The sequence below is a fragment of the Ambystoma mexicanum genome, chromosome 7p (assembly GCF_040938575.1).
Source record: "Ambystoma mexicanum isolate Mex_15411 chromosome 7p, UKY_AmexF1_1, whole genome shotgun sequence".
In the NCBI taxonomy this organism is placed as follows: domain Eukaryota; kingdom Metazoa; phylum Chordata; class Amphibia; order Caudata; family Ambystomatidae; genus Ambystoma; species Ambystoma mexicanum.
Genome location: NC_090939.1, coordinates 461,368,261 through 461,386,467, shown reverse-complemented (window position 1 = coordinate 461,386,467; position 18,207 = coordinate 461,368,261). Strand labels below are relative to the sequence as shown.

The 18,207-nt window shown below is 51.1% G+C and overlaps 1 protein-coding gene across 1 annotated transcript in view; it reads left to right on the top strand.

Moving 5' to 3' along the window:
• SLC19A2 (solute carrier family 19 member 2) overlaps positions 1-16,745 on the top strand; it is a 251,303-nt gene extending 234,558 nt beyond the window's left edge. Inside the window, exon 6 of the mRNA XM_069636480.1 lies at positions 15,127-16,745. Within this exon, the coding sequence (XP_069492581.1) occupies positions 15,127-15,252 (126 nt within the window). The 3' untranslated portion in view covers positions 15,253-16,745. The remainder of the gene's footprint in view (positions 1-15,126) is intronic.
• The last annotated feature ends 1,462 nt before the right edge of the window (positions 16,746-18,207 follow it).

Below are 18,207 nucleotides of genomic sequence, written 5' to 3'. Positions count from 1 at the left end.
AGCCAGGCAGGAGCGGTCGGCAGAGGGTTTCTTAAGAAGAGGGTGCACAAGGGAGTGCTACAGGGTGGGTTGGGAAGACTCCAGTGGCGAAGGAGTGATTGCAGAAATCAGCCAGGGCATGAGCCAGACAGTCGATGTGGTCCTTGATAGTTTTGGAGGAACAGGGGTGAACCTGTTTCGACGAGGCTTTGATAGCTCAGACTTGTCTAGAAACCTCGTCTGCAGAGAAAAGGGGGGTAAAAGGCAGAGGAGGAGGGAGGGGGGGTGGCTGCAGAAGTGCCAGCGCAAGAGCAGGGAATAGAGGGAGGGAGGGAGGCGATGGGAGAGTGAGGACAGGATGTCCTGAGCTTTAGAAATGAAGTGAGAAGCCAGTGCCGTGCAGAGGGCCTGGGAAGGGACAGGAGAGGTAGAGACTGTGGCAGGGTTGGCCAGTTCCTTGCAGATTTTAAAGAGATTAGCCGAGTTGTTAGATGCCACAGAGATGCAGGCTTGGATATGAGCTCTTCTTGGTGAGGACGGAGAGCCGGTATTGCCTTTGCAGCAAGCGGCAGGCCAGTTTGTCAGAGGATGAACATGAAGCACCGCGTTGCCTCTCGCCCACCCTGCACTTGCGTTTTAGGGTGCCGAGGTCTGAGTCATACCAGGAGTTCTCCAGCATGGGGTCTGGCATGGATTCACATGCTCATGAATATTCCCCGTCGTCAGGCTGGGAATCCTCGGTAAAGAAAAAACCAGTATCAGTTTCGTTTCTGATCTGTCTTTCGTAGTAATAACCAATAACTGGTCTCTGCGTCATACTGACCACAGCCAATGACTGCCCTCTACCTAAGCCCCGCCTCTGGCAGCCATCTTCAGATTTTTACCGCATGTTCATGTGTTGGGATCCTCGTGCTATTGCTCTCGAGCGTTAGTGCTATTTTTTCACGTTTTTCTCAAAAACTTCGTTTTTTTCGGTCAAAAGAGCCTCAAGCTCCACCGACTCTCCATCCGATCAACGGGGACCCGTGTCGGATTCGTCTGCGCCCCTCAAGGGTGAAGATTTCGTCGAGCTACGCTTTTGGAGGACTCCAGAAGTTTTCTCAGGCCCGTCCCGGACATGGCCCAGGAGAAGGGAAGCTCAACGCCCGGAAAGCTGTTCAGGGTCTGCCCTGGATGCCAGCTGCAGAACGTCTTTAAGGAGGACGAACACTCCTTTTGTCTCTACTGCTTACATGAGGATAAGACGCACGTGGACAAGGACTGTGCGTTTTGCGGCAACATGTCGGAGCGGACCATGAAGGACAACGACGGCCGCCCTTTCGGAGCAGCGGGGGCAAGGGCGCCTCCAAAGGCTCCGGCGGCGGTTTCTCCACCTACTGTCAAGCGGCCCGCTCGTCGTCTCAGGAGGCCTATAGGGGACGAGGCAAGTCGGGCGGACCCCGCCGTCGTCGCCAAGGAGGTCAAGGCGGCAAAGCCTCGTCGAAACAGGATTGAACCGACCGTGGGGTCGGGCCCCCAACGAAGCACCCCGGTGGGAGGCCGGCTGGCGAGCTTCGTCAGCGTGTGGGAGTCCATCTCCACCGACCGTTGGGTGTTGGACGCCTTAGCCCGGGGCCACGCGCTCGAGTTTCAAAGAAGGTGCCCGCGCGTCCCCCCCGTGGCCAGGAAAGAGCTTCACGTCCCGCAGCTTCTCCTGGAGGTAAAGGCGAGGCTCAGGAAGGGCGCCATCGAACTCGTTCCAAAGAGGCTTCGGGGCTCCGGAGTTTACTCGAGATACTTCCTCGTGAAGAAGAAGACGGGAGGATGGCGCCCCATCCTAGACCTGCGACGTCTGAACAAGTTCATCAAGGCTCAGAAGTTCCGGATGGTCACCCTCCAGCACGTCCTGAGTCAGCTGGAGGAAGGAGACTTCCTGTCGTCGTTGGATTTGGAGGATGCCTACTTCCATATTCCCATCCTAAGGGGGCACCGAAAATTTCTCAGGTTTGTGGTCCAAGGGCGTCACTACCAGTTCAAAGCCCTCCCCTTCGGACTACGGTCGGCACCCAGGGTTTTCACCAAGTGCCTTGCACCGGTGGCGGCGCAGCTGCGCCAAGAGGGGATCCACGTCTACCCCTACCTGGACGACTGGCTCATCCGAGCCAAGACGAGGGAGCTCGCCGTGGACCACACGGCAAGGACCGTCCACGTTCTCACGGACCTGGGATTCTCCGTGAACTACGCCAAATCCCACCTGGTACCGACGCAAGCCGCACTGTTTCTGGAAGCGATGCTCGACAGTGTCCCTTCTGGCCTCCCAGTCGGAGGAGAGGACCAGGGCCATCCGGGGCAAGGTACAACGGATGTTGGTGGCCGAGGCGGCCAAGGTGAGGTCCATCAAGTCCCTCCTCGGAATGATGTCTTCCTGCATCTACCTCATTCCCCTATGCAGGCTCCGGATGCGCCCGTTGCAGGAGTTCCTGGACGCGCGCTGGATCCAAACGACGGGCAGCTTCGAGGAAAGGATCACACTCGACGAGAGTTTCCGACGAGCGATCCGGTGGTGGGGCACCCGGGCGCATCTGACGGCGGGCATGGACTTCCAGACCCCAGCCCACCAGGAGACAGTGACCACGGATGCCTCCCTGGAAGGGTGGGGAGCGCACACCGAAAATCTGCACGCAAGAGGCCTTTGGCTCCCGACGGAGAAATCACTACATATCAACGTCCTAGAGCTCCGTGCAGTGTTTTGGGCCCTCAGGTCCTTCCTTCCGTCCCTCAAGGGCAAGGTGGTGAGGATCTTCACCGACAACACCACCACCATGTTTTACATCAGGAAACGGGGCGGAACCAGGTCCCCAGCACTGTCCAAGGAGGTGCAGGACCTGTGGCATTGGGCTGTCGCCCAAAGGATGTTTCTGGTGCTGTTTCATCTGGCAGGGATAAAAAACACCATCGCCGACTCACTCAGCAGGGAGCTGCGCTCGTGCCACGAGTGGGAGCTACGGCAGGATCTAGTGGATCGCCTCTTCCGACGGTGGGGCACACCCCAGATCGACCTGTTCGCGACGGCGACGAACTCCAAGTGCCGGAGGTTCGCCAGCAGGTTTCCCCAGGCGAGGAGCATGGGCGATGCTTTCTCGTTCCCCTGGGAGGGCCTGTTCCTTTACGCGTTCCCTCCATTGCCACTGCTAATCCGGCTCATCAACCAGCTCAAGAGGTCATGGTGCAGGATGATCCTCGTCGCACCTGCGTGGCCGAGGCAGATATGGTTCCCGGACCTTCTGGACTTGTCAGCGTCCCCGCCAATCAAGCTGCCGGTGGACGCGGATCTACTCTCCAGGGAAGGAGGCGCCATCCTCCACCACAACCCGAAATCGCTGAACTTGCAGGCCTGGCTCCTGCAGCGCTAGAGTTTGGAGGATACGACATACCGGCCGACTGCAGAGAGGTTCTTGCAAAGGCCAGGGCGTCCTCGACTCTTAAATGCTACGGACACAAATGGAAGAGGTTCTCTGTCTGGTGCCAAGCACAGAAGATTAACCCTCTATGGATTACGGCTGACGCTGGCCAAAGCTGGACTGGCACACGCGTCCATCAAGATTCATCTTGCTGCGATCTCCCGATACACCAGAACCACGGGGCGGATGTCCTTGTGGTCTCATCGTCTGGTGAAAGAGTTCATGAAGGGACTGTTCAGATCGTTCCCGCCGGTGAAGGCTCCGGCCCCGGCGTGGGAGCTCAACGTGGTGCTGACCAAGCTCATGGGACCTCCGTTCGAGCCTCTGCACTCGGCCCCGTTGAAGTTTCTGTCGTGGAAAACAGCGTTTCTTGTGGCCATCACCTCCGCACGACGAGTGGGGGAGATCCAGTCCCTTTCCTGCAAGGCCCCGTACTTGACTTTTCACGACACGAGGGTAGTGCTCAGGACGCACCCCTCCTTCATGCCCAAGGTGCCGTCGGACTTCCACCTCAACGAACCCTTGGTGTTGCCTGTGTTCTTCCCGTCGCCTTCGTCGCCGGCTGAGAGGACTTTGCACTCGCTGGATGTGGCTAGAGCGCTGAAGTTCTACGTGGACCGCACAAAGTGTTTTCGGAAGACGTCACAACTCTTTGTGAATTTTGGACCTGTCAATCAGGGGAAGGCACTCTCGAAGGCTTCCATTTCCAGATGGCTTTCCGGCTGTATCACTGTCATCGGTTGGCAAACCGACCGCTGCCTGGCCGTCCGAGAGTTCATTCCACCAGAGCGATCGCAGCTACCACGGCGTTCCTTTCTGGTGTGCCCCTGCTGGACATATGCAGGGCTGCTACGTGGAGGTCGACGCACACCTTCACGAAATTCTACTGCGTCGATCGGGATTCCAGGGAGGAGTCCAGGGTCGGCCAAGCAGTGCTGCGCAACCTGTTCGCCTGAGGTGAGCCTGGTGAGGAGGTAAGATGCTTAATGTTGAGTTTGATGTAATGCTTAATGTTGAGCCTTTGCCACCTCCCGTGGTTGTGCATGTGTGTACTGCTATGTATTCTTTATTCATGAGCATGTGAATCCATGCCAGACCCCATGCTGGAGAAGGAACAAGTTACTTACCTGTAACTGTTGTTCTCCAGCATTGGATCTTTCATGGATTCACATGCTTAGAATATTCCCCGTCGTCAGACTGGGAACCCTCGGTACACATATATATAGTCATTTCCAATAGGAAAAACTTCTGCCCCGTCTGCGTCCTCTACGGGGCCGCCCACGTACGCCCCGTTGGACGTGATGGTATATAAGCCCCGCCCCCGCGGGTCCCTTCAGATTTCAACCGTCTCCAAAGATAGTGGGATCTCCTCGTGTATTTTCTTCAAATACTTATCGATTGTTTCTAACTCCTGCGAGTTTGTCTGTTTGGTCCGCTTCTAACTCCTACGAGTTTTGTTAGTTGGTCTGGCAATAATGTCGGGTAAACCTCTTTTCCGCCCGTGTGCCACGTGCGGTCTAAAGAAGGTTTATGAAGGGGATGGCCATCTTGACTGCATCTACTGCCTTCACCCCCACCACTCGGCGGACCAATGTGATATCTGCAAGGGGTTTTCCCAAAAAACCCTGAAGGACCGGAATCGGCGACTGGTCTCGTGGCTGAACGACGGCGCTGGAGCGTACCCTCAGTCGGAGGTAGGATCGGTGCGCAGTATCGCCTCAGCGAAAACATCAGAAGCCTCCCGACGCTCACATCCGTCGGAACCTCCGGCCAAAAAATCACGACCTACGGAGAAGGACGTGCCTCGAAGTCATTCCTCTAAGGCCTCATCGAAAGAATCGACGAAGAAATCATCTTCCTCTTCTTCTTCGTCGAAGAAAGATAAGGACAGGCCAAAATCCTCCTCGAGCGATCAGAAAAGATCAGCTACGAGTAGAGAGGCGGATAAACGCAGGGAGAGCTCCGCGAAGGCGGGACCGCCTAAGCCACCTGCAGGCCCTCCGTCGACGACGACGATCCAAGTGCCCACTCCGTCACAGTCCCCCGCCTTTCAAACGGGCTCATCGTCGACGACGATTCCCTCGTCGACGGAGTTCCAGGCCTGGAGGCCAGAAGCGTTCGACATGGGGCTACCCGACACACTGCTACAAGAACAGGCAGTTTCGATCGCCTCCAAAGAAGACGACGGCTTCAGAATAGTGAGCCCGGAAGACCTGGGGCTACGGCCCAGATTTCCTTCTGGTGCAACCTGCTCTCAAGTTTTCACCCAGCCTCCAAACGCCCAGGCTACTCTCTCCATGGAGGTACTTTCCTCCTTACACTCGCTCTTGAAGTCCCTGGACGAAAGGCTCCCACCTGTTCCGACGACTCCCCTCGTCGACGAGCCCGGACCTTCACACCGCCCGACTAGATCGGTCGTGGGCCCAACTGCTCCAACAGTCCAGGAAGAAGGTGAGCTCTCGGACTCCCTCTCTGAACAGGGGTCAGCTTCTGATATCTCCCTCTCGCCGTCGAGAGACCCGTCATGGGTTTCGGATGTGGAGGTGGATCCTCCGAAAAGTCCCATTCACCCATCTCCACCGGATGACATAGGGGCCTTCCATTCCATGATGGAAAAGGCCTGCAAGGAGTTCGGTTTGACCCAACAAGAAGAAAAGGACGACTGCTTCCTCTTTGACCACATGGGCAAGAATAGGCGTTCCGTTTTTTCGATACCGATACTGGACCACGTATGGAAAGAGGGCGTCCAAACCATGCGGCATCCATTCTCGGAACCTGCGGTCAAAGGCCGCGTAGAGAAAAAATTTAAAGTTCCAGATTCGACGCCAAAATGCCTCTCTGCGCAACCCACGCCTGACTCGGTGGTATCGGCGGCGGCGACGAGAAAGGCAAAGGCCCAGCATAAGTGCTCTACCCCGCCGGACTCCGAAGCTAGACGCCAAGACGCTTTCGGTAAGAAGATCCTGTCAGTGGGAGCGTCAACAGTGAAAGCAGCGAACTCCCTGGCAATCATGGCCAGGTATGACAGGGAGATGTGGCACAGACTGGCACCCATTTTGGACCACCTCCCAGAAGAACACAGAAAATCAGCTATGTCCCTGGTTCGTGAAGGAGAAGAAGCCTCGAACCATGCTATCAATATAGCGGTGGACCTGGCAGACTCGGGGTTCAAACAAATTAACAACGGAGTGGTTCTACGACGCCAGGCCTGGCTCAAGTGCACCAACTTTAGACCCGAGGTGCAATATAAGGTCGTCGACATGCCTTTCGAAGGTGACCACCTGTTTGGCGAAAAGGTGGATGAGGCCTTGAAAGGAATGAAGGAGGACTCTGAGACGGCGCGCTCGCTGGGCTCTCTCCAAAGCGGTAAGCCCTTTCGTTCCTTTCGCCCCTTTAGAGGAGCTACGGGAAACGCACGATTTGCGGGATCCAGGGATAGAGCATTCGGGAGGTCTTCATATCCGTCCCAAGGCTATAGACGCGCCTCACAGTCCTCGACCCGACGCAGAAATTTCCAGGCCTCTAAGAGACGTCCCACTTACTCGTCGTCGACGGGAAAACAAAAAGATCAACAATGACGTTCTAGGAGGGAGAGTGTCAAGTTGCGTCGAGGAATGGGAGTCAATTACGACAGATCGGTGGGTTCTGGACACGGTGAGACTGGGACATTCCCTAAGATTCAAATCCAGACCTCCAAGACGTCCACCGATACGCCTGTCTCAACCACACCTAAGCGTCTTGCGTCGAGAGGTTGCGCTCATGCTAAAAAAAGGCGCCATCGAGTTAGTCCCTGCTTCACAGAGTGGCTTAGGGGTTTACTCACGCTGCTTCGTAGTAAAGAAACCAAACGGGAAGTGGCGCCCCATCCTCGACCTACGGGACCTCAACAAAACCCTGCTGAGTCAAAAGTTCAAGATGCTTACTCTACAGGAGGTAATCAGATCGGTCCAAAAGAACGATTTCCTGGCGTCTCTGGACCTCCAAGATGCGTATTTTCACATTCCGGTGCGCACTCACCACAGGAGGTTCCTGAGGTTCCTAGTCGGCCAAACACACTACCAATTTACTGTGCTCCCTTTCGGCCTGAAGTCCTCCCCAAGAACCTTTACAAAGTGCCTAGCACCCGTAGCAGCCTGGCTGCGGAAGGAAGGGCATCACGTTTACCCGTACCTCGACGACTGGCTCGTGAGGGGATCCTCCCCAGCGTCGACCAACGACAGCCTATTGACCACCTTGCGACTGCTACAGCGTCTGGGATTTGCAGTGAACTACGAAAAGTCTTCACTAAAGCCCTCGAAGAGCTTGAAGTTCCTAGGTGCTCAATTCGACACCCACACGGGACTAGTGAAACCATCCCTGGAAAGGTTGTTGAAGATCAAACACCTGACAAGCCAACTTCGTTTACAGAGAAGGTTGTCAGTAAGAAAATATGCGGCTCTCCTCGGCTCCATGGCATCGTGCATCCACCTAGTCGCGAACTGCCGGTTGTTCATGAGACCTCTACAGGAGTTCCTATCAGACAGATGGAAGCAGGCCACAGGCCGCTGGTCGGACAAGATAATAGTCGACGACGAACGAGTTATCAAAGCCATCCGATGGTGGAAAGTGGCGCGCAACCTGGACAGAGGGGTCCCCCTGCAGGAGCCGGAATTTCAGAACACCATCATTACAGACGCCTCTCTGTCGGGCTGGGGAGCACACATGTCACGTCACCAAACCCAAGGCAGGTGGTCGTCGACCGAATCTCGCCTACATATCAACGTCCTGGAGCTAAGGGCGGTGAGATGGGCCCTGAAATCTTTCCTCCCACACATCAAGGGGTCAAAAGTAAGAGTGCTCACGGACAATACGACAGCTATGTTCTACCTGATAAAACAGGGTGGCACCAGATCCAGGACCCTCTCGAAGGAAGCTCAAAAGATCTGGCATTGGGCTTTAAAACACCACATCTCCCTAGTGGCATACCACCTACCGGGAGCGAAGAACTTACAGGCGGATTCCCTGAGCAGGACTATGTCACAAATACACGAGTGGGAGCTGGACTCCACTCAACTCGGGGAAATCTTCGAAAGATGGGGGACCCCGTCGATCGATCTCTTCGCCACGGAAAGAAACCGAAAATGTGCTCAGTTCGCGAGCAGATGGCCCCAAACAGGCTCCCTGGGGGAAGCGTTCTCGTTTCCGTGGACAGGCAAGTTCCTCTACGCCTTCCCTCCATTTCCCCTCATACGGAGGACGATCCAGGGGATCCACAGGTACAATTGCCGGGTCATCCTAGTGGCCCCGCGCTGGCCGAGGCAACCATGGTTCTCAGACCTCCATCTGTCGCTGGATCAGCCGATACCCTTCAGGAAAGTACCGAACCTCCTGTCCAGGGACAAGGGGACCGTGTGGCACCACAATCCGGACAGCCTGAACTTAACTGCATGGCTCCTGACTTCTCGGAGTTCGGGAACCTAAAAGTCTCGACTGATTGCCGAAGGATTCTGCAGGCGGCCAGAGCCCCGTCCACTAACAAATCATATGTAAGCAAATGGAAAAGGTTCTGTATATGGTGTCAAACACAACAAAATATACAACCTTTGGAAGTAACTCCGGAGCAAATCCTCCCGTATCTTCTTCATCTTGCGGAGAGCGGACTGTCATCATCGTCAATCAAAGTACACCTGGCGGCTGTTTCGAGATTTACCAGAAGAAGACAGTCCCCTCCACTATTCAGTGACAGGCTAGTGAAGCATTTCATGAAGGGTCTGTTTAGAACCTTCCCTCCGGAAAAACGGTTCCCACCGTCGTGGAGTCTGAACACGGTTCTAGCTGCCTTAATGAAGCCTCCCTTTGAGCCAATGTCCTCTTCATCTCTACAATTTCTATCTTGGAAACTCGCGTTCCTAGTTGCCATCACTTCGGCTAGAAGAATGTCGGAACTACAGGCACTGGTCATAGACCCTCCATATCTGAGGTTCTTTAAGGACAAGGTTATTTTATCAACTAACCCTTCATTCATCCCAAAAGTACCGTCGGTCTATCATAAGCACTCGACCCTGGTACTCCCTACTTTCTTTGCATCTCCTTCGTCGACGGCGGAGAAGGCTCTTCACACTCTGGACGTCAAAAGGGCGCTAAAATTTTACCTGCAAAAAACGCAAGATATCAGAGCCACCAGACAGCTATTCGTCGCCTACGGCCCCTCGGCTAGGGGTAAGGCTATCTCCAAACAAGGTCTGGCTCGCTGGGTCTCCTCGGCGATTACCCTGTGTCATTCCAAGGCCGGGAGACCTCTACTACATCGTCCCAGAGCCCATTCCACGAGATCGACATCTTCCTCCGTGGCTCTATGGGCAGGAATTCCGCTGACGGACATCTGCCAGGCGGCGGCATGGTCTGTTCCGCACACGTTTACGCGCCACTACTGCCTGGAAAAGCAGCACGCGGATGAGGTACAAATGGGAAGGGCAGTGCTTCGCCACCTTTTTCAATGAGGTAAGCCAAAGTTTCAAGAAGAATGCTGCCTATTATTATTTGGCCTCAGCTGGTTTTTCAGAGTGTATACATGAATGTGCATAGTTTATTGACCTAAACATAAGTGGTTGGGTAGATATGTGCGCAAGGGGTGCATACTGAGTCATATGACATAGCATTGTATGGCGGAAATCCGTTTCGTATCAGTATAATAAGTTGTTGCTTACATACATGGTGTAAACGGTAGTGTTTGGGGGTGTCTCTACGAATGTAAGTTACATTGCACTCTCACCTCCTTCTTGATGTTACTGCTTTACAATCTATTCTAAGCATGTGAATCCATGAAAGATCCAATGCTGGAGAAGGGAGTAGTTTCTTACCTGTAACTCCATTTCTCCAGCATTGGTATCTTTCATGGATTCACATGCGCCCTCCGGCCTCCCCGGACTGCAATGTGGAAGATTGGTATGTAAGCAAGTTTTCCCCCCGTTATCTTGGAGGGGTCGAAATCTGAAGGGACCCGCGGGGGCGGGGCTTATATACCATCACGTCCAACGGGGCGTACGTGGGCGGCCCCGTAGAGGACGCAGACGGGGATAGGGCAGAAGTTTTTCCTATTGGAAATGACTATATATATGTGTACCGAGGGTTCCCAGTCTGACGACGGGGAATATTCTAAGCATGTGAATCCATGAAAGATACCAATGCTGGAGAAATGGAGTTACAGGTAAGAAACTACTCCCTTCTCCAGCATGGGTCTGGCATGGATTCACATGCGAACCCTCCCGCCTACCCCTCTGCGGCTCTTCACTTGGTCATACTGCCACTTCACGTGCTTCCAAATCTGAAGATGGCTGCCAGAGGCGGGGCTTAGGTAGAGGGCAGTCATTGGCTGTGGTCAGTATGACGCAGAGACCAGTGATTGGTTATTACTACGAAAGACAGATCAGAAACGAAACTGATACTGGTTTTTTCTTTACCGATGATTCCCAGCCTGACGACGGGGAATATTCATGAGCATGTGAATCCATGCCAGACCCATGCTGGAGAACAACAGTTACAGGTAAGTAACTTGTTCCTTACACTTGGCTTTGGGCTTGAGGCGGATTCTCATGACAGGGGCAAAGATATCAAGAGTATCCAATATAGAAAATAGGAGCGTGGAGAGGGCTGTGTCAGGATGAGTCAGCCAAAGGGGCAGGAGGGGGTGAGAAGGTGGCGGCGAAAGCCTCAACTGACCTGTGTTTCATGGGTCAGATGACCGAGAAGGTGGGTGGCAGTGATGGAGGTGGCTTGGCCTGAGGGGTAAGGAGGGTGAGGTGGGAGGATAGGAGAAAGTGATCCCTCCAGGAGAGAGGAGTGGAGAGAGGGACCGAGAGGGGAAGGTCTGAGGAGATCAGAACATCGAGAGTGTGCCCTGCAGAATGAGTCCGGCCAGAGGGAGAATAGGGAGAGAGAGAGTAGCAGAGGTCGCGAAAGAGTCCAGAGGGAGGACAGGAGGCATCCAATTGAATGTTGAAGTCTCCAAGAAGGAGTTGTTGAGTGGTAGAGGCCAGGAGTGAGGAGGAGAGGTCCGCCCACTCAGAGGAAGGAAGAAATCTGACCATGTGGCCAATGGATAGTAGCCACAGTAAGGGAGTGGCTGGGGAGAGAGAGAGAGAGAGCCTGCAGACGAGGCATTCAAACGAAGAGTAGGCCTGTGTAGGAGTGACGGAGGCAGGAATCCACTCGGGGAAGATCATGGCTACACCACCAGAGCGTTTGGACCTGGGCATGGAGAGGATCTTGTAGCTGTCAGGGAGGAGAGTATCGAAGCTAGTGACAGAGCCGGTCGTGAACCATGTCTCGATGAGACAGAGGACATCAAGGTCAAGTACTTCCAGAAGGCGGCAGATATCAGAGGCGTGTTTGACAGCAGAGCGAGAGTTTAGAGTGGCAATATGGATAAGGTTGCCATCCTTGAAGGACTTCCGGGGAGGGGTACAGATCATAGGTACGCCCTTCGGAGATGTAGCGGGAGCCCAAGAGGGGGCAGCGAGGGGAGGAGGAGGCAAGGTAGCCAAGGAGGAGGTGGAAGGGGGAGGCGAGGTAGTAGGGGAAAGGCAGGAGGGGACAGCAGGAGAAGAAAGGAAGTTGTTGAGGCGCAGGAAGCGTCTATCAAAGAGATGCAGGTTGGCCTGGGGGCTTTGGACTAAGGCGGTCATATTAGAGTAGACATTACTGATATGATATATGATATGATGACCTTTGAAGAATGGAAGGAGGACAGGAGGGCGTCCCAACGGGTGCCACCTTTAATAGGAGTCGGGGAGAAAGGGGAGAGCACAGAGACTATGTGAGGGGTCCATAGGTCTTGTGAAGGGACGACAAAGAGGATGTCGTGAGACTTTCCTTGGAGGCACTGGTGTAGGTGTCGACGATGGGGAGGCCTGGGTTGGGGACCAGACTTGGTGAGGACAGCAGGATAGTCAATAGAGAAGCAGTTTGAAAAGATAGGAGAGACAGAGAGCACCATAGAGTAGGTGGGAGAGGAGGGAGGTGGAGGGAGAGGGGTGGGGGGGCCCTGGGGTAGACAGACAAGACAGCGAGAGGCAAGTGAGTAGAGCTATGGGACAGGACGGCGGCACTCGGGATGAGAGCTCAGAAAAATGGACATCCTAAGACAGGAGAGAAGATGCACCTAGGTTTGAGAGTCCTAAAGAGGGAGAAAAGGCCTAGGTTTCACAATGCAATATAGGTGGTACTGATACAGGCAATTTATACAATTTGAAACAGCAGGGAATAAACCGCTGGTAACTGGAAGGGGGGTAGGCAGGGCGGTCAGAAGGGAGTTGACTGGCAGCTGGCGTCCCCTGCAGACACCAACAGGGAACCACCAAGCAGGAGCCGCCCTTGGCCTAGGCCCCTTAGCCGTGGGGCTGCCGGGCAGGGGCTGCCCAGGGAAGGTCAGTGATAAGGGAGGATGAGCCAATCAGGGGGGTAGGTTGGGATGAGAGGCGGGCAGGGAGGAGGAAAACGGGGAAGGGGAAGCGGGCGAACAGGGGACACGGGCAGGAACAAAAACAATTGCAAGCACAACGAAGTAATTTCAAATCCCTGGAGGGCAACATTGGAAGATCTTTACAACGCTGCACTCGCCCGCTCAGCCTGGTGAAATGGCGAGCGTGGCGAGCAGCGCTGCTGAACCAAACACACGGCCCCAGAGAGCCAATCGGAGGGTGTGGGCGGGATGGGAGGCGGACGGGGGGGGGGAGGAGGAGGAGGAGGAGGAGGAGAACAACGGGTAAGTGGGAGAACAGGGGACACCGGCAGGTAGAAAAACAATTGCAGGCACAACAAAGTAATTTCAAAGCCCATGCAGCCAAGACTTTTGACGCAGGCAGAGACGGAAGGTGGATCTCAAAGGGCAACTGGCCATGGTAAAGGTTGTGGAATCGGAACAGTTTTGCCACGTATTAGTATCTCCGATTTGCCCGGGTTGAGGACTAAGTGGTTGTTAGTCATCCAATGGTCTATATCCGAGGGACAAGAGGCGAGGTGGGGAGTTTCGGAAATCTGCATGTCTGCATAGTTGTAACAGGTAAGGTGTGTGAATTGATGAGAGCTGGCAGTGGGCTGAGGTAGAGGTTGAAGAGGAGGGGTGACAGGGATGCTCCTTGTGGCACCCCTTTTATGACTGGGTGAGGGGTGCAGGAGAAAGGGAGAGGAGAATGATTTGTGAGCAATTGGAAATAAGAGGTGATCCAATTAAGGGCTGCGTCTTTCATGCCTAGGGTGAGGAGCCTGTTCTCAATATTACGTGGCTAATACTATCAAAGGATGATGGCATCAAAGGATGCGTATAGATCCAGGAGGATGAGTGCAGCACACTCCTGAGTCGGCAGTTGGTCGTCCCAGATGGAGGCCAGAGAAGATTACATTCTACAGAGGGGTCAGAACCCCGATTGGGCTGAGTTGAGGAGACTATTGGCTTCTGTGAAAAGTGGCCAACAAGACAGGTTTTGGCACGACGTAAAATTATCAAGAGCACAGATCATTTTTGCCGCTTCTGGAAAAGACAAGATCATGAGGAAACGCTAAGCCATCTCCTGACTGAGTGTGATGCACTTATTGACCAGTGACGCACACACTTTAAATATTTGACGTAACTTTTCTTATTTCCTTACTGCTGAAATTCTATGGAAGATAATACACTCTGGAATTTACACCAAGACTAGATTAGGGGCCATTGCGTTTCTTTGTGGTCTGAACTTGCAGGAGAGCAATGAAAGTACTGTCAATGAGACCATGCTAAGTCAGGAACAAGAATGACAAGAGTCTAGTAGATGTGAGTGCTTGTGGACTAGGATTATAGATGGTTGTCCAAGAACTGTTTAGACGCTTCTAACTGTTATTAGAAGTTGATTTAAAAATTGGATATATTAATCTGGGTTTGTGTTCGAAAGTCTTTTTGTGTTTGTTTTAAAATGAGTTATTTGTCTTTTTTATGTGCGCTCTTTTTATAATTGTCATGTGTACAATGAATTTTATTATGCTTTTTTTATGATATTGTAAAGTTGATTTATATTAGTTATGTCAATAACAAAGTCCAAGTTGCGTATATGCAGCGCTGTCACTTAGTTTAGCAATGAAGCGGGTATTGGGGATTGATCGGTAGCTTGAAGGAAAAAGTGGGTTGAGGCTGGTTTTTTGAGAAGCGGTTTGACATGAGCAGTTTTGAAGGAATCTGGGAAGGAGTTTGATGGGAGCGAGACAGCGGGCTACTCTGGCATCACAGGTGGAGGTAAGGATCTTTTTTAGAAGGGGCAGTGGGCAAGGATCTTCAGGCGAGTCAGAGGGTCGGCGAAGTGCTAGTAGGTTGCTGAAATCTGACTGGGAAAGACGAGTGAAAGTAGGTCGAGAGGGCGAGTAAGGGTTTGGGGAGAGTCCTGATGTTGAAGTTGTATGGTGTCCCCTCATATGGCACCACATGTTTGTGCTACCCATCTTGGCCAAAGACTTTTACAGACAGTTCCATTACATAGTGCATGTGGGAAGATGCTTCCGTTCTGTCCTTTAGCATGAACAAGTCCTCTGGCGCTGTCCTGGCATGGAGATACCACTGGTGATGGCAGAGTTGGTGCTATCGCTTCCACACGCTGACATTGTGCACTTACAGAACTGTCCGGAAGTGTTTGAAAGACCCTGTGTAAAAGTGGAAATGCATTGCATTGTTGATTATGCTTTAATTTTTTTTTTTTTTTTGCAGTTCATGATCTATGCTGGATATTTTGCAGCCATATCCTTGATCTTTCTAGTGAGTGGGATTTACAGGATTGTGAAAAGCTACAGAAGTAAGCAACCGCCACCAGCAGCACCCTCAGTGGACTCCTAAATTGTACGGACTGGCTCCTCCTTGCTGCCTTAATATTACACAGCAACTGTGTTTGGAAAATATTTATTTTCGTTAAAGAAACATTTTAAAAGCACTGTTCCCCTAGTTAAAACCAAGCTGTGCATTTTAGTATTCGGCATCGGCACCGAATGTTTTTTTTTTCTTGAAAAACAAACTAAACTGCTGCATAACACACCAATTATGTCAAGATGGTTCCTCGCTGAAGCCTGCTGACTAGACCTGCCCCTCCGATTTATGGAGGATCTTACATTATTGTTTTGTGAAATGTGCAAACCTGGGCAACAGAGAGTATATTTAATTGTGCAATCTGTTCTCATTGTTACAAAATGCCTCTGGGCGTCTGGTGCTCGTGCTGTTGAATGGGTCTCTTGATGGGCTCAAGCAGAGGCTTGGTATGTGCTTACAGCTAACGGAGGTCAGGAGAAGTGCCTTCGTAGGTAATGTAACACTAACAAAAATGCTTTTTCAATTTTGGCAGCACAGTAAGCATTCCATTTAAAATGCAGTTGTGCTATTCTTGATGTATTTGAGTTGTTGACACAAGATTACTCTGTTACTTATGAGGTCAAGTGCCCTCTTTCCTCGAGACCCTTTTTTAGTTCAACACTCAACATTTTTCTGTTATTTTTTTTTTTCCATCAGATAGCTGCCCAAGGGAGGTCACGAACAGGCTCGGCTTATGGATGCCCTATAACTGAGAGCTAATGTATACTCTAAACCCAAAACTTTGTCCGGGTATGTGAGTAAACGCTGGGCTAACCAAGCTTCAAGACTTTCAATACCATGAAAGGTGGTTGATGCTTGCTTAGCTTGTTCCCAACCTCAAGTGCTGTTGTACTCCAACATTTCTCTTAAAGGAAGTGTATCTGAGCGCCATTTTTTAGTTCTCAGTCTAATCTGCTCTTAGTAGAGCGTGGGCATTGACGTGAGTGAATGTGATTTGTGCAGCAGGGCGATTCACTGGAAAGAAGACATGCACCTTTTAGCATGTTTTTGTTATACTTCCTTCATCTTGGCTAACCTTTTAGCATGCTGGCCACTGAAAGAGCATTCACTGGCTGTAGACTGATCTCCAATCTCAGTAAAACACTTCGGGTTGCATAAAATATGCATGGCACTTTAAGATGTACTGCCTTCTCCACGCCAACGATCTACATTGATTTGTTAAAATAAACGATGACTTGGATTAGTTGAATATTTTTGCACACGTGAATGCCTTCAACTTTTATTGACGGAATATTTTTTAAATGTTATCGATTACCTTTTTTACGTAGCACCTTCCTTAACATTTTTAAAATGTCCATCAAGGCCTTGACAAATTCCTACGGTAGGCCTTTTGGCATCAGTTACCCATTGATCTCTGTATTTTGTCGTAGACTGCTGAAACCCCAGCCTTGCCTTTGGTTTCCTACCTCCTTTCATCATTTTCTGTAATCCTAACGTATATGTACAAAATAAATGTATTTTTTTAATTGGCGTCTGTATTTGTGTCTGACACACACACACAGTCTACTTGTGGCGATGAGGAGTGTGGTGCTGTGATTCATGAAGGAGTATGTTAATGCATTTCTTTTGAAAGGAACGCAGTTATTCATGTTTTGATGCCAAATTATTAGGCTCATTAAAGGGTTGGCGATTCAAATCTAGTCCTGTTTCCTTCTCACTAAGCACCAAGCATTCAGTGTGTGCGCTACAGTTGTACCATGCTTTGAATCTTATTAATTTAGGGAGTAGTAGTACTTCGCCAATGCAGACCCCCCTTAAGAACACATTTCAGACTTTTTCCTTTGCATGCAAATTGTTATACATAACTTCTACAATAATAGTAATCTTTTACATAGCCAGTTATCCAGTAGCCTCTCACAGCATTTTCATTTTTTTAATAAAATTAATCTTGATGTCATTGCGTCACACCTGCAGTTTGTAAATATTACCATGATGCTACAAAGCGTTGCTATGAGTTTTGTTTGGTGAGAACAGAATATGCAGACTGTTTTGTAAATACATTATTTGTACTATTAAACTTAGACATGCGGTTTGTTAGAATTGCTAAGAGACTGGCGTTCTTATGCAGGCCACAGACGGAGCAACAGCATAAATCTAGCTAATGGGTCATATTTGGTGTGCCATTGAACATCCCAAACTGTCGTCACTAATTTATATGGAAAGTCCTGGAAAGAGGTTATAGTTTTGACAGATATCAAAGAGGGGATTGCACTTGGGCCCCAAGAATGGCTGAAGAGGAAGTTTAAACCATTAATTTAACGTGTATGTAGAGTAAAGGAACAATTCATATAATTACAATGATGGCTGCCTATGGGGTAACTGGGAGCATTCTGCTTGATTAGGTGGGCTTTAGTTTGGTTCTTTGCTTACTTCCTGGCGACTCTTGCCCCTCAATGCGTTGATTTGTTGCATAGTTCCTTTCCTGTTTTTTGGGCAAGCCATTATGTAGCTGTAGCGTGGTGGCATCCATTATGGGTTCTGTCAACGGTTAGTGCAGATGAGCAAAATTTGGATATCAAATGAAATGGTGAGCAACATCCATTCTTTAACGGAACATATCTCAGTGGCTTGAAACATTATTGCAATACAAATTTCAAATGTAATAAACTTAAGACGGCTAATAGAATATTTCAATTTGCAGTACTTAACAGTTATCTTCACCATGTGCAATTCTAGTAAAGGAAACTTGCAAGGCCTTTAACCCGTTAACTGTTGAGTTTTCCCTCCCATTACTGAGCCCTTTTTTTGGACATTCGGTATGTCCGCATTCAATCCCTTGTAACCTTTTTGTTACAAGTGATATCCTGGCCAAATGTACACCCTTTTCTTCCCATATGTAGGTGGTCATAACGCCACCAACGATTCCTAGTTTGCTGTTAGGGGGTTGTGAGAAAATCCCCAAAAAAGTGACATTTTGTATTTTTCTGA